Source organism: Salvelinus fontinalis, chromosome 3 (assembly GCF_029448725.1).
Source record: "Salvelinus fontinalis isolate EN_2023a chromosome 3, ASM2944872v1, whole genome shotgun sequence".
NCBI classification, from domain to species: domain Eukaryota; kingdom Metazoa; phylum Chordata; class Actinopteri; order Salmoniformes; family Salmonidae; genus Salvelinus; species Salvelinus fontinalis.
Window position 1 is genome coordinate 30,945,409 of NC_074667.1, and position 16,225 is coordinate 30,961,633.

General features: G+C 44.3%; 1 protein-coding gene across 1 annotated transcript in view; it reads right to left on the reverse strand.

Annotated features, from left to right (window-relative positions):
• LOC129843631 (receptor-type tyrosine-protein phosphatase gamma-like) overlaps positions 1-16,225 on the reverse strand; it is a 282,617-nt gene that overhangs the window by 94,987 nt on the left and 171,405 nt on the right. The window contains exons 3-4 of the mRNA XM_055912307.1: positions 4,571-4,750; positions 665-813 (exon numbers count right to left, since the gene is read on the reverse strand). Of these exons, the coding sequence (XP_055768282.1) occupies positions 665-813; positions 4,571-4,750 (329 nt within the window). The remainder of the gene's footprint in view (positions 1-664; positions 814-4,570; positions 4,751-16,225) is intronic.

A 16,225-nucleotide genomic window follows, 5' to 3' on the forward strand; every position in this document is an offset into this window, starting at 1 on the left:
CTGTCCGCTGTGTCCATGATCTAACCCCTACACCCCCAGTCCTGTGTCCATGATCTAACCCCTACACCCCCTGTCCTCTGTTTCCATGATCTAACCCATACACCCCCAGTCCTCTGTGTCCATGATCTAACCCCTACACCCCCTGTCCGCTGTGTCCATGATCTAACCCTTACACCCCCCGTACTCTGTGTCCATGATCTAACCCCTACACCCCCAGTCCTGTGTCCATGATCTAACCCCTACACCCCCTGTCCTCTGTTTCCATGATCTAACCCCTACACCCCCAGTCCTCTGTGTCCATGATCTAACCCCTACACCCCCTGTCCGCTGTGTCCATGATCTAACCCCTACACCCCCTGTCCTCTGCGTCCATGATCTAACCCCTACACCCCCTGTCCTCTGCGTCCATGATCTAACCCCTACACCCCCTGTCCTCTGCGTCCATGATCTAACCCCTACACCCCCTGTCCTCTGCGTCCATGATCTAACCCCTACACCCCCTGTCCGCTGTGTCCATGATCTAACCCCTACACCCCCTGTCCTCTGTGTCCATGATCTAACCCCTACACCCCCTGTCCTCTGTGTCCATGATCTAACCCCTACACCCCCTGTCCTCTGTGTCCATGATCTAACCCCTACAACCCCTGTCCCCATCTGATCTTACCTCCACGGGGAACCTCCTGCTGTTGATGCTGTGTTCCGACCCTGCTGATCCGTTACTCTGACCCCAGTGGAACTCTATCTTCTCCGCCTTGAAGCGTCCGGGTAGTCCTGCCCCCCGTACAAAATAGTCATCCTTCAGCAGAACAGCCACTGAGAGAGGGGTGAAAGAGTAAATACAAGTGAGTATTGGGGGTATTGGTAGAGAAATAGGTGTGACTCTCGCTCACAATTAAAAGCTGATGTCTTGTTTTTCCTCAATCAAAAATTCAAAGAACTTGGCTGTCAATAGCCGTCATCAGCTAGAGAGATAGATAGATAGAGATCCACTCCCTTAGATAGACGGCATGGGGAGGAGAGGTTAAAAGGCAGATACACGTAGAGGGCTAGGAGAGGAAAGAAAGCAGAGAAGAGGTACAGTCAGTATAAGGGATCAGTTGAGGAAAATGTCTTATGTCAATCTGTGATTTGCCTTTTCTCTTTGAACGTGCCTCTGTCCATTCTGATTATTGTCCAGATCTGTTATGACCGAGACCAATGGAAAATGCACTTTATATTCGACTTGACTTGTGTGCATACCAGTACATCCTGTTCAATTTCCTCCTAAATGAAAGTATTTTTCGGCTGAAGCCTATTTGAAGCTAGGGGACTCAGGGAGTTGGACACATAAGAGCCTTCTGCGCTGTCATCATTGGCCTTAAAGGTCTCTGATGACATGCTAATTCTCAGTTAAATAGGCTCCATTACTTCATAAGGCTTTGTTACTGTAGTTGAATTCTTCAACTAGAAACCCTCAGCTGAATGTGAACCTTTTGAACACTTACAGTGACAAATTGAGCTTTGCCCAGAGACTTAAGCCATCAATTAACCCCTGCAACCTCCAATAAACACACGCTTTGTCAAGTCAAGGAGATATGTGTTCCATCAAAGGGCTCGGGCTAGCTTGCTGGCTACAGCCTTCTCTGGGCATTCTACATTTCAATACATTATCAACCACAGTTGAATTACCCCAGCACCAATGGTTCACGACTTCATGCAAGAAGACTTGCACATTTCAGAGACAAAACATGTCTTTGCCGTTTGCTTTGAAAGTTAGTTAAAGCTAGTCTTGTTGAAGAATTCCCCCTTCAGGAGTTGGAGTTGTGAAACGTAATCATAAGTAAAGGCTTTGGCTGTGTGTGGTGTAAACACTGAAGCTGCATTTTTTGGCGTTTTCCCGGATGTCTACCCTCCTCCTATTCAGTCCTGCTGAGTTTGCCTGAGTCACGCAACATCTGGGCCTGTATTCACAAACAGTGAAGTGCTGATCTAGGATCAGCTATGCCTTTTAGATCATAATGAAAAATACTGTGTACACGGGAGTCGTGATCCTAAAACAACACGCCTACGCAGAGAAGCTTCATGAATAGAGGTACTGAAACTCCATTGTGTGAACAACTCTGACATTCCCCCTGTCTGTCTGTGGTGTGGTAGCTAAGTGAGTGTGCTCTGTGCATATTTAGATGAATCCATAACCCTTGAACATCTCTCCAGCTGACATCATTAGCCAGATTAGGCCCCTGATCCCCCTGTCTGTTAGGATTTAAGGGAGGATTTAACCTAGCCAGGCCCTCCAGATGAAATGCAGCTACAGCCAGGCTTCTTTTAATCACAAATCCAACAGAGGAGGAGAGGAGAGAGGGGTGAGGGGATGAGCATGAGAACAAACAAACCCACATTGATTATAAACACCACAGAGCAGGGGGAAGCAGCAGTGTCACGGGGGGAGGGAGGGAGAGCGAGAGAAGAGAGAGAGAGAGGTAGATGGACAGTATGAATGAGGGGTACAGAGAGAGTGAGACAGATTGTATTCAACCTTTATTTAACTAGGCACGTCAGTTAAGAACAAATTCTTATTTACAATGACGGCCTACCCCGGACGACGCTGGGCCAATTGTGCGCCGCCCTATGGGACTCAAGAAAAAGTGTGAGAACGTAGAGAGAGAAAGGGTGATGACACACGCAAAGTGTTAAGCGATAGACAGTAATACGATGTGTAGATGGGGACTTGCTGTGTGTAGCGGGCAGAGCTTCCGTGGAGAACTGAGAGGGGATCTGGGTGTACAAACGCAGGCTAGGGTTTGTTTAAGCTAAAGAGGTTCAGCACACAAGCTCCACCAAGCACACTGTAAACATACAGCCGCACAGCGGAAAACTGATCCCGCTTCTCTGGCTAGTGTCATGGACAACAGTCATACACACATGCATACACATGCAAAAACACACAGAGGAGAGGAGAGGCCGGCTTTTGGGACTTTGATTAGCCATGCTGCCCTCTCTGTGTTTTGGCAGTCGAGCTGAGCAGGGCAGGAATAAGATGCTAAGCCATAAAGACCTTGAATCACAGGCTGTGAAAGACGGGAAGTAAATCCTTGATCAATGCAAATGTCTCCAGTGCCAGCATTTCCTCATGAATTTGCTTAAGGCTTGCTTGACATTTGCCTGGGAAAGAAATGTTTAGCTGAAGACTTCTGGATGCTGGCCAATCAGCTGCAACTCAAAGCCAAAGTAGGTCAAGGCACCATGCAGGGAAATCGATTAGGATCAACTTTGAAGATCTAGTCCCTTTGTGGTTAATTACAATGTTGGCAGGATCATGCAAGGTGAAGTGTAGCGCTTTCCACTCACAGCCCTGTCAGCCTGTATACGGGTTGAAAGGAGTCAATGTGCTCTGAAAGCAGAGACATTGAGGTCAATAATAAATACCATTTTGATGTCATACAGGCAAACCGCACAACCGTGAGTCACGCACTTCACATGTCCCTACTTAAAAACACATGTAATTTACAGCATCAATGCTTACAATCGAGAATATTTGCTGCGGAACACATACTTGCATGACTCCATTCTATGTGCACCGAAGTTACAATCTGTTTGTCTGAAGTGGCCTTTTGAAAGCCTAACACTGTAAGATCGTATTTTATTACTTAGCTAGCCATGTTGGAAATACAATAAGCTTTCAGATAATGCCCACCTGATCCACGTTGAAATTACTTAGGAACTGTACACAGTTTGAAGAGGTCCCCCCCCCACTTGGAGACACCAGTTAGACACCTTACTCAAACTCTTGTAATTATTTGTTTCTTATCCTGCACCTACTAACTTCTGTATGAATATTCTGATGTTACTGAATGTATCCAGAGTATTTTTTGATTTTGTTATTGATAAATGCTGAGAAAAGTACAGTAAGTGTAAAATTCACGTAAAATCAACAATGTAATGTTTGGATACAGCCGTATGTCAGGTGAACTGTTGTGTCCTCACCTTTGATCTGATAATTACTCCCTAATCTCCAAAGTGTTATCCTTCAATTGCTACCACGGTCATGAATAGGCTTTTTATAGTTCTTCTGTTAGAAACATTTCAATTTGGCCCTATCAACATAGGCCAATTTCCATGAGTGTAAGGGCTTAACACTTTGTAAAGCCATAATTTGTAAGTCGCTCTGGATAAGAGCGTCTGCTAAATGACTTAAATGTAAATGTAAATAACCGAACGCTGAACCATCATATCAAATTGTATTGGTCACATACACGTGTTTAGCAGATGTTATTGCGGTTGTAGCGAAATGCTTGTGATCGAACGGTGTATTTATGTCTCCTCTCTGACTGATCTTTTTCTTCCATAACCCCCCCGCCCCACGTCTAGATCCTTACACATAGTATGAAGGAGCATTTGAGGATAGCGCCTCAGCCCACCATGCTGAAGAATTAAAAACCCAAGCCCGTTCTACTCCAATAGTTTTGGATGAGTGAAGGAATGCTGACCTGTCTTCTTACCGGAGCATTGAGCAAAGCACCCATCTTTGTCTCACCCTGCTACGGTAGGTAAAAAAAAACTGCTCTGTCTGAATGAATGAAGGCCCGCTGACCTGTCTTTCCTGTGTTCTTCATGGAGGTCTTGTTGGATGACTCGGCGTTGAACCCGTTGAGGGTCAGCTCCTGGCACTCCTGAGACACCTTGGCATCCTTGTCTGAGATGTCCACTGGTGATTGGTTCCTCTCCGCACACTCAGGGTATGAGGAGGCCCAGACCCCAGGACTGTGTGTCCCTGGAAGAAGAGAGGAGGGAGAGTCAGTTCTCAGCACTAAGATCTGGGCCTGTATTCAAAATGTACTCAGAGTAGGAGTGCTGATCTAGGTTCAGGTCCCCAACCCATCAGTGTCCATACAGTATCCTTTTTAATACAGTCTAATACAGTCATATTGATGTAAAAGGCTATTCTGATCCCAGATCAGCATTCCTACCCTGAGACCCTGGCTATGAAGATGTCACAGTCCCGATACCCATAATGTGCATGAAACCCATCGAAAATCCAGCTGGTTTTACTACTACACTGCCCAAATGGAGACATGAGAGTTAAAACGTTTCCCCCCACCTCTCACTTTGCATTGAGAGAGACGGTAGAACCAGTAGTGAAATCAACTTCCACCCTGCAGCACCTTCCCTGATCCACTGACTGCTCTTCTAATCCTCTCTCTCCCCCACAGCAGAGATCCTACTACAGAATAATCCACCATCGCAGACAGGGTTGCTCTTGATCTGTTCACCACTACAATGGGACCAATAGAACTACAGAAGACTGCAAGGACCACAGACAAAGGATCACAAGCAAAGGCAGACTCAAACACTTCTCTCGATTAACAAATCATTTATGAGCCCATTCCCTAAAGGTTAGAGTCAACATTTCAAGTGGTTCATTAAATAAAAATGTGACTTCCTTTTTACTACCACCCCCGGGGCCCTCCGGACCAGGGCTGGCTTTATGGCATGATGTGGGATATATATATATATATATATATATATATATAAATATATTTAAATCGGACACAGTTGTCTGTTCCTCAATAGACGTTCTCCTGGATGACATGAATATTACAGATTTAAAATATCCTACTGCTTCGGCCAGGTCTTAGTCGGACTCCCCACAAACACATGCAGGCAGGTATGCATGCACAAACACACATATACACGCCAGACCTGGGTTCAAATACTATTTAAAATATCTCAATTACTTTCACATACATTCAAAGTAAGTATTCAGATATATTTTATTTGAAAAGACAAGTAGTTACATTTTTTTATGTTTTTGGAAATACACTTGTAAATTATTTGAAAATACTCAAATACACTGAGTCAAATACACATCCATGCATTTAACCCAGAAATGTTCAAATAGTATTTGAATTAAGTATTTGAAAATACTCTGAAATACAATTTGTTAGACAATTTTTTTGGGCTGTGCATTTTAAACACCAGATAGTTAAATACACATGTACAGTATTTGAACCCAGGTCTGACGCACGCACGCACGCACGCACGCACGCACGCACGCACGCACGCACGCACGCACGCACGCACGCACGCACGCACGCACGCACGCACGCACGCACGCACGCACGCACGCACGCACGCACGCACGCACGCACGCACGCACGCACGCACGCACGCACGCACGCACGCACGCACGCACGCACGCACGCACGCACGCACGCACGCACGCACGCACGCACGCACGCACGCACGCACGCACGCACGCACGCACGCACGCACGCACGCACGCACGCACGCACGCACGCACGCACGCACGCACGCACGCACGCACGCACGCACGCACGCACACACACACACACACACACACACACACACACACACACACACACACACACACACACACACACACACAGACAGACAGACAGACAGACAGACAGACACACACACACACTAACTGAGGAGCAATTCACAGCAGTAATGCATTTTTTCAGATTAATTAGTTACCAGTTTCCAGGGCCTTAAATGTACTTTTTGGTCCACAAGCCACTGTAGCATTAATTTAGCTATATATATGATTATACTTGACTATTTTTATTCACAAATGCAAATGAAAGGCTCACAATTTGGAGCCTCGAACACCTGCCAACGTGGCTGGTGAAATAGACATCGTACCTGCCAAAGACAAAATCTACCCGCCAAATTTTAGGCCCGGCCAGTTTGATGCTGAAGCAGTAAAATAGACCCAAGTGCTACAGATTTGTCCACTGAGTTAAATTTGGATGAATCGTCTTCTCCCCATTCCACACACCGCCTGGAAGTGTGTATTTATTGGCCAGGTCTGGATTCCATGGAAGGGCTGGCGCTAAGTATCTGGGCTGTGCTTCTCACTAATGGCTGCATCAGCAAGCTGGAGTGAAGTCATCAGTCATCGCCTTGTGTCCGTCTGTACCAGTGCCACTCTGATATCTCACACCGTTAAAGAACAGTGTGCACGTGGGGATGTGTGAAACTTACTCCTCAACCTGAAGTGTCCCTACGTGCGCCAGCGAATAGCTAACTATACGTGTGGCGCGACTGGTAAGACACTTCAGGAGGGCGGTCACGTTCATATCCCAATACAGAAACAGCAAGTATTTACAATAAGTATTTGAGTAGTTAACATCTCCTCGCACTTCAGCCATAGTAATAACAGAAGATGGCCGCTTGCCACTCAACAGGATACTGTTCATATACAGTAGAGAGAGAAAGCCAGCTCCGAGGAAATGTAATGTATTTTCTACTTTTGTAAATAAAACCCTGGCTGTCTCGGTTTGACATATTCCTCTCTCTGCCCTGATCCAGTTAAATATATGAGGTGGAACCACAAATCTAATCCTCTATGAACATATTCTGTTTTCTTCGAAATAACAAACAACCTAATTCCATGCAAACCCATGTTTTCAGGAAGGCAAATAATATAACCACCCCAGATATAAACAAATGAACGACAAAAAGCAATAAAACAATAAGCTCTGAGAGAAAATGCGCCAAAGAAACACAATTACACACATTCAAAATGTAAACGTTTTCTGCTTTCCGGAGCTGTTGCCTTCAGTTCACCTTTCTGGAAAGCAATCCCTTATGAAAAGCTAGCTCAGAGCTTTCCACGTCTATTATTTGTTGGCAACTTATTTTTTAAATAACCTTCTGTAGCTTTATGAAAACAGTTCTGCCCGTAGCCTCAAATCCTGATGCCCCGCCTCATAGACAACAACAACATACATAGTCATCATCGGTGGTGTAAAGTACTTTAGTCAAAATACTTCCCTTTAAAAATAGTCCCTTTCAGTATATGTGCTTTTGTATTTATATTGCTGACAACTTTTACTTTTACTTCACTACATTCCTAAAGAAAATAATGTACTTTTTACTTCATAAATGTTCCCTGACACCCAAAAGTACTATTTACATTTTGAATGCATAGCAGGACAGGAAAATGGCCCAATTTACACACTTATCAAGAGAACATTCCTGGTCATCCCTACTGTCTCTGGTTTACTTAATATAGGGAATTTGCAATGATTTACACTTTTACTTTTGATACTTGAGAATATTTTATTAATTACATAAACTTTTTATACTGAAGTATATTTAAAACCAAATAGTTTTACACAATTAGTATTTTACTGGGTTACTTGAGTTATTTTCTATTAAGGTATCTTTACTTTTACTCAAGTAGAACAATTGAGTACTTTTTTCCACCACTGGTTATCATCAAATGTTGCAGTATGTTTATGTATCCAACCTCGATCCTACCTAATAATTACATTTATTTTTTCCAACCTCATCTTTACAGAAAGGTAAGACTAATGTTGAGAGCTTTTTTTGTATAAAATTGTATTTTGCATGCATCAGTTCAATGTATTTATTTTTCCCCACTGAATGCAATTTCTTCCCCAGCATGGCAATTAAACAACAACATGATTAAACAATGGGTAAATATATGTTTTCATTACAAGCTACAAAGCTTTTTATTTACCCATATACACAACAGAAATCTAGGCTTTTTGTTTAATTAATAAACGTTGAATATTAGTGTACAGTTCCAGTCAAAAGCTTGGACACACCTACTCATTCCAGGGGTTTTCTTTAATTGAACTATTTTCTACATTGTAAAATAATAGTGAAGACATCAAAACTATGAAATAACACATATGGAATCATGTAGTAACCGAAAAAGTGACAACTTTGCACACTCGTGATATTCTCTCAACCAGCTTCACAAGGTAGTCACATGGAATGCATTTCAATTAACAGGTGTGCCTTGTTAAATGTTAATTTGTGGAATTTATTTCCTTCTTAATGCGTTTGAGCCGAACAGTTGTGTTGTGACAAGGTAAGACCTGATGGTGTGGGGGTGCTTTTCTGGTAACACTGTTGCATGGCTACCACAGCATTCTGCAGCGATACGCCATCCCATCTGCTTTGCGCTTAGTGGGACTATCATTTATTTTTCAACAGGACAATGACCCAACAGACCTCCAGGCTGTGTAAGGGATTTTTTTGGTTACTACATGATTCCATGTGTTATTTCATAGTTTTGATGTCTTCACTATTATTGTACAATGTAGAAAATAGCAAAAATAAATAAAAACCCTTGAATGAGTAGGTGTGTCCAAACATTTAACTGGTACTGTATTTATTTGCTTCTTATTTGCTTATCTATTTTTGCTGATAACTGCATATAATACTATACGTTCTTCCAGTCCCTCTGCTTTCTTATGAGGCTGTCTGGCCTTTCCAATCCGCAGGAGTTTGACTCAACTTCATCTGTCAGCAGGAAGCCCCTGCCAGCCCCTGCCACTATCCCCATGTCATCCCAGATCAGCTGGGCCCAGGTCAGTGACATAGAGCCAAACACTGTGAGCTCAGTTTAGCCACAAACACTTACCCAGGATGAGAAGCCGATCGGCATCGGATGACTGAACACTGTGTGTGTCAGCCAGACATGCACACACATGCACACACACACCATGCACACAGTGCACACGGATGGATCCATGTCAGCAAGACTGGGGATTGGTGGGAGGGATAGGTTGGACAGTCACACCAGAGAAAATATACTGGCCTCGTGAACAATGTGGACAAAGACGGATGATGTGTCCCGTTGGCCTGAGTGACAGAAATGTTATGGAACGTTAACGACATAGTAGACATTGTAGCTGGTCTTGCATAGCCAGACACCATCATCCCATGGTCGAGGAAAAGCCTGGAAATCCGAGCAAGGATTTTAGTCTAGCATGCATGATTTACTTCACTCACATGAAACAGCCAAACAATGGGTGATAGAGTACATGCCCTGGTAGAAGGAGAAAGGAATAGGCCATGTCTTTTCAGGAGTGGCTTTTCCACACCTCACTAACCAGAGCCATTGTCCTACTCTGCACATTTCCCTTGTCCTACTTAACACTGTAGACAGATAATGGAACTCCGTGAGCTAAAAAGGAAAAGTCTAATTCTGGTGAAACATCAAAGAATTTCTCCATTACGTTGGTTAAAGAGGGAGGGACATGTTAAATGAACTCGAAGAGGGGAAAAAAGAGGCAACGAGGCGCGTCTGAATGTGAAGATCCTGTTAAACAGTACAATGCCGTTGGCTGAATCGACATGTATTCTTCTCTCACAAGAAAGACGGTAGCTAGCAATGTCAGGATGAAACCACTGTTTGTTGAGAGTTGTTGTATTATTCTCTGGTTTATGCCTCAAAGGGAAGAACAGCTTCAAGGCTGTGTGTGTGTGTGTGTGTGTGTGTGTGTGTGTGTGTGTGTGTGTGTGTGTGTGTGTGTGTGTGTGTGTGTGTGTGTGTGTGTGTGTGTGTGTGTGTGTGTGTGTGTGTGTGTGTGTATGTATGTGTGTGTTACAGTTGAGGGTGACTCACTCTCTTCCCTGCATGTCTGTTTGCCAAACACTCGTCTTTGGTAGAACTGACTGGAAGGAAGTACAAGGCCTAAAATATTACTCCCGCTACCTGACATTTATATTTGCTCACTGTTTCTCAAATGGCTGAAATATATTTTGACGCATTTTTTCTTAAAAATACAAAAACGTATCAGTTGAAGTACGTTCTTTCACCATGTCCTAGAAAGAGCTAAACACAAACCCAGATTGACAAACCTCCAATAGTCCCAGTCGGTATTAGATAGAACGTCTCAGGCCTGCCTGCCTTTGGGGAAAACGACCTGTGCTTACCTACAGTAGGTTACGCCATTGGCTCACAGCAAAAACGTGACATTTAAAAAAAGGCGCGTCTAAAGGGAAAAGGACTTGTGTACCGAGGCCGTCTCAATCCTCCGCATGACTAGCGAGCTGATAAAAAATATATAGTTATTTTGGGGAGAACAGGGACACGAGAAAGAAAGACGTAACGTGGGTTGATCGGGGCGCCGGTTATCAATCGTCGATAAACAAACCTTACTCTGCGTGGCGGCCGATCGGCACGGCTGTGCTGTGATTGGGTGAGAGACGGTAGGACCTTCATAAAGCAAGGACTTCCTTACAGGATACTAGGCAAAGGTTTTGAATAGGAATATGTGGTGGTGGAGGTGTTGTTGAGAGGAGGGCTGCTAGAGGTAGTGAACTACTATAATCCTTGTCAGATATTGGACCTGGAAGTGCTGGAGAGGGTGGAGGGCCAGGATAGAAGTAAGGTATTGTGGTGTGGTGATTTTAATAACGGATGGATGGAAATGGCCAAGTGATGGAAAATCTGATAGAAATTATCTGGTGTGCCTGAATGATGGCCGAGGGACCAGGATTGATGTAGCCACAAGGAAAGAGTCTGCCTTGGACCTCAATCTGGTATCTAGTGCGATGGCAGAAATCTGTGAGTGGGAGGTATGGGAGGAGTTGACAGAGGGAGTGATCATTACCCCATAGTCTGCACAATAGGTCAGAGGGTTGAGGAGGCATCAGTGGATTGAGTAGGTAGATGGGTGTTTGGAAGGGCAAAATGGGATCAGTTTCAGGAGCTGAGTGAGCAGGTGATGGCTCGGGTGGATATGAGAGGGGATGTGGATAGTATGAATAACTGGGTGAGAACAGCTTTAGTGGGGGCAGCTACTGAGGCTATACCTAAGAGTTCACATAGGAGGAGGAAAGCAGTACCATGGTGGAAAGAGGAGTGTGGGACAATAGTGAGGAGTACGAAAATGGCATTTAGAGTACTGAAAAGGAACATGGCATTTAGAGAACTGAAAAGGAACAGGGCATTTAGAGTACTGAAAAGGAACAGGGCATTTGGAGTACTGAAAAGGAACATGGCATTTAGAGTACTGAAAAGGAACAGGGCATTTAGAGTACTGAAAAGGAACAGGGCATTTGGAGTACTGAAAAGGAACAGGGCATTTAGAGTACTGAAAAGGAACATGGCATTTAGAGTACTGAAAAAGAACATGGCATTTAGAGTACTGAAAAGGAACAGGGCATTTAGAGTACTGAAAAGGAACAGGGCATTTGGAGTACTGAAAAGGAACAGGGCATTTAGAGTACTGAAAAGGAACATGGCATTTAGAGTACTGAAAAGGAACAGGGCATTTAGAGTACTGAAAAGGAACAGAGCATTTAGAGTACTGAAAAGGAACATGGCATTTAGAGTACTGAAAAGGAACATGGCATTTAGAGTACTGAAAAGGAACAGGGCATTTAGAGTACTGAAAAGGAACATGGCATTTAGAGTACTGAAAAGGAACATGGCATTTAGAGTACTGAAAAGGAACAGGGCATTTAGAGTACTGAAAAGGAACATGGCATTTAGAGTACTGAAAAGGAACATGGCATTTAGAGTACTGAAAAGGAACATGGCATTTAGAGTACTGAAAAGGAACATGGCATTTCGAGTACTGAAAAGGAACAGGGCATTTAGAGTGCTGAAAAGGAACAGGGCATTTAGAGTACTGAAAAGGAACAGGGCATTTAGAATACTGAAAAGGAACAGGGCATTTAGAGTACTGAAAAGGAACAGGGCATTTAGAGTACTGAAAACTTCCAACATCTGATTCAGTATTAGCAGGCGCAGGCCCTGGTGAGGAGAACTATCCATCAGGCAAATAAGTCATGTTGGCGTTGGTTCTGTGACACCATTAGAAGGGCGACACCTGTGGGAGAAGTGTGGGGGATGATTAAGAGGATGAGTGGGGTCAAAAGGGAGTGGGATTATCCAGTGTTGACGAGTGGGTAGGATGTGGCAGTAACAGATGAGGAGAAGGCAGAGATGATGGCCAAAGTGTTTGTCTAAGTGCATAGCTTGGCACATTTGTCAGCGGAGGGGCAGAAGGGGAGAGAGAGAATGAGAGAGGAGCACCCTAGAGTGCTGGATAGGAGGGATGTAAATGATGTGTTGAATGCACCATTTACCATGGCAAAGATGAAAAGGGCAATAGGTAAGGCTGGGTTAACTCCACCTGGAAAAGATGAGGTGTGCTACGTTATGTTGGCCCATCTTAGTGATGAGGCACTGGAAAAGATGAGGTGTGCTACGTTATGTTGGCCCATCTTAGTGATGAGGCACTGGAAAAGATGAGGTGTGCTACGTTATGTTGGCCCATCTTAGTGATGAGGCACTGGAAAAGATGAGGTGTGCTACGTTATGTTGGCCCATCTTAGTGATGAGGCACTGGAAAAGATGAGGTGTGCTACGTTATGTTGGCCCATCTTAGTGATGAGGCACTGGAAAAGATGAGGTGTGCTACGTTATGTTGGCCCATCTTAGTGATGAGGCACTGGAAAAGATGAGGTGTGCTACGTTATGTTGGCCCATCTTAGTGATGAGGCACTGGAAAAGGTATTGAACAACAGAGTGTGGGAGGAGGAGAAATTACCATGAAGCTGGAAGGAGGCAGTAGTGGTAGCAATCAGGAAGCCAGGGAAGGACCCAACGACGCCAACAAGCTCTCGGCCAATAGCTTTAACATCACATGTATGTAAGATTATAGAACGTAGAATTGCGGAGAGGCTAACTTACTTCCTGGAAAGCAGGGGGCTAGTATCTCCACATCAGAGTGGGTTCAGGAAAGGGAGTGGAATTATGGACCCAGGGCTTTGCTTAGAAGCAGAGGTCAGGAAGGCTCAGGTGAACAAGGGGATTATTGTAGCTGTCTTTTTTGAGGTGGATAAGGCATATGATATGATGTGGAAGGAGGGGTTGTTAATCAAGCTTGATATTATGGGGGGAGGAGGAAGAATATAGAACTGGAAAAATGATTTCTGTTTGGAAGGTCTATCCAGGTGAGGGTGGGGAAGTCTCTATCAGGCAGATACATGGTGGATAACGGTACACCACAGGGGAGCGTGATTAGTCCTCTGTTGTTCTCAATCATGATCAATGATGTTTACTCTCAGGTACAGCCGGATATTGGGAAGTCGTTATTTGCAGATGATGGGGTCTTATGGAAGAGGGGAAGAAACGTGCCATACATTGTCAGGAAAGTACAGGAAGCAATTGATGAGATGGGCATTAAAGTGGGGATTCAGGTTCTCTGTAGAGAAAACACAGACAGTGTTCTTTACCAGAAGGAAGTTGGGAGATGAGGTACGCTTCAGGTTACAGTGCCTTCGGAAATAATTCAGACCCCTTGACATTTCCACATTCTCTTACGTTACAGCCTTATTCTAAAAATGATCAAATGAAACAATTTCCTCAGCAATCTACACACAATACCCCATAATGACAAAGTTTAAAAAAGTTTAAACATTTTAGAAAATGTATTAAAAACCAAAACTGAAATACCTTATTTACATAGGTATTCAGACTGTTTTGCTATGAGACGTGAAATTGAGCTCAGGTGCATCCTGCTTCAATTGAGCATCCTTGAGACGTTTCTACAACTTGATTGGAGTCTATACCTGTGGTAAATTCAATTGATTGGACATGATTTGGATAGGCACACACCTGTTTATATAAGGTCCCACAGTTAACAGTGCATGTCAGAGTAAACACCAAGCCATGAGGTCAAAGGAATTGTCCGTAGAACTCAGAGACAGGATTGTGTCGAGGCACAGATCTGGGGAAGGGTACCAAAAAAATTCTGCAGCATTGTAGGTCCCCAAGAACACAGTGTCCTCCATCATTCTTCACTGGAAGAAGTTTGGAACCACCAAGATTCTTTCTAGAGCTGGCCGCCCGGCCAAATTGAGCAATCGGGGGAGAAGGGCCTTGGTCAGGGAGGTGACCAAAAACCCTATGGTCACACTAACAGAGTTCTAGAGTTCCTTTAAGGAGATGGGACAACCTTCCAGAAGGACAACCATCTCTATAGCACTCCACCAATCAGACCTTTATGGTAGAGTTGCCAGACGGAAGCCACTCCTCAGTAAAACGCAAATGACAGCCCGCTATAGGTTTGCCAAAAGGCACCTAAAGACTCTCAGACCATGAGAAATAAGATTCTCTGGTCTGGTGAAACCACGATTAAACTCTTTGGCCTGAATGCCAACCGTCACATCTGGAGGAAACATGGCACCATCCTTATGGTGAAGCATTGGGACTAGGAGACTAGTCAGGGACTAGGAGACTAGTCAGGATCGAGGCAATGAAAACCTGCTCTAGAGTGCTCAGGACCTCAGACTGGGGGCGAAGGTTCACCTTCTAACAGGACAACAACCCTAAGCACACAGCTAAGACAATGCAGGATGGGCTTCGGGACTAGTCACTGAATGCCCTTGAGTGGCCCAGCCAGAGTCCGGACTTGAACCCGACCGAACATCTCTGGAGAGACCTGAAAATAGCTGTGCAGCAACAGTCCCCATCCAACCCGACAGAGCTTGAGAGGATTTGCAGAGAAGAATGGGGGAAACTCCCCAAATAAAGGTATTTATTTTATTATTTTTTTTATTTCACCTTTATTTAACCAAGTAGGCTAGTTGAGAACAAGTACTCATTTGCAACTGCGACCTGGCCAAGATAAAGCATAGCAGTGTGAACAGACAACAACACAGAGTTACACATGGAGTAAACAATAAACAAGTCAATAACATGGTAGAAAAAAGAGAATCTATATACAATGTGTGCAAAAGGCATGAGGTAGGCAATAAATCGAGTAATTACAATTTAGCAGATTAACACTGGAGTGATAAATCGTCAGATGATCATGTGCAAGAAGAGATACTGGTGTGCAAAAGAGCAGAAAAGTAAATAAATAAAAGCAGTATGGGGGGTGAGGTAGGTAAATTGGGTGGGTAGTTTACAGATGGACTATGTACAGCTGCAGCGATCGGTTAGCTGCTCGGATAGCAGATTTTTAAAGTTGTTGAGGGAGATAAAAGTCTCCAACTTCAGAGATTTTTGCAATTCGTTCCAGTCGCAGGCAGCAGAGAACTGGAAGGAAAGGCGTCCAAATGAGGTTTTGGCTTTAGGGATGATCAGTGAGATACACCTGCTGGAGCGCGTGCTACGGGTGGGTGTAGCCATCGTGACCAGTGAACTGAGATAAGGCGGCACTTTACCTAGCATAGCCTTGTAGATGACCTGGAGCCAGTGGGTCTGACGACGAACATGTAGCGAGGGCCAGCCGACTAGGGCATACAGGTCACAGTGGTGGGTCGTATAAGGTGCTTTAGTAACAAAACGGATGGCACTGTGATAGACTGCATCCAGTTTGCTGAGTAGAGTATTGGAAGCTATTTTGTAGATGACATCGCCGAAGTCGAGGATCGGTAGGATAGTCAGTTTTACTAGGGTAAGTTTGGCGGCGTGAGTGAAGGAGGCTTTGTTGCGGAA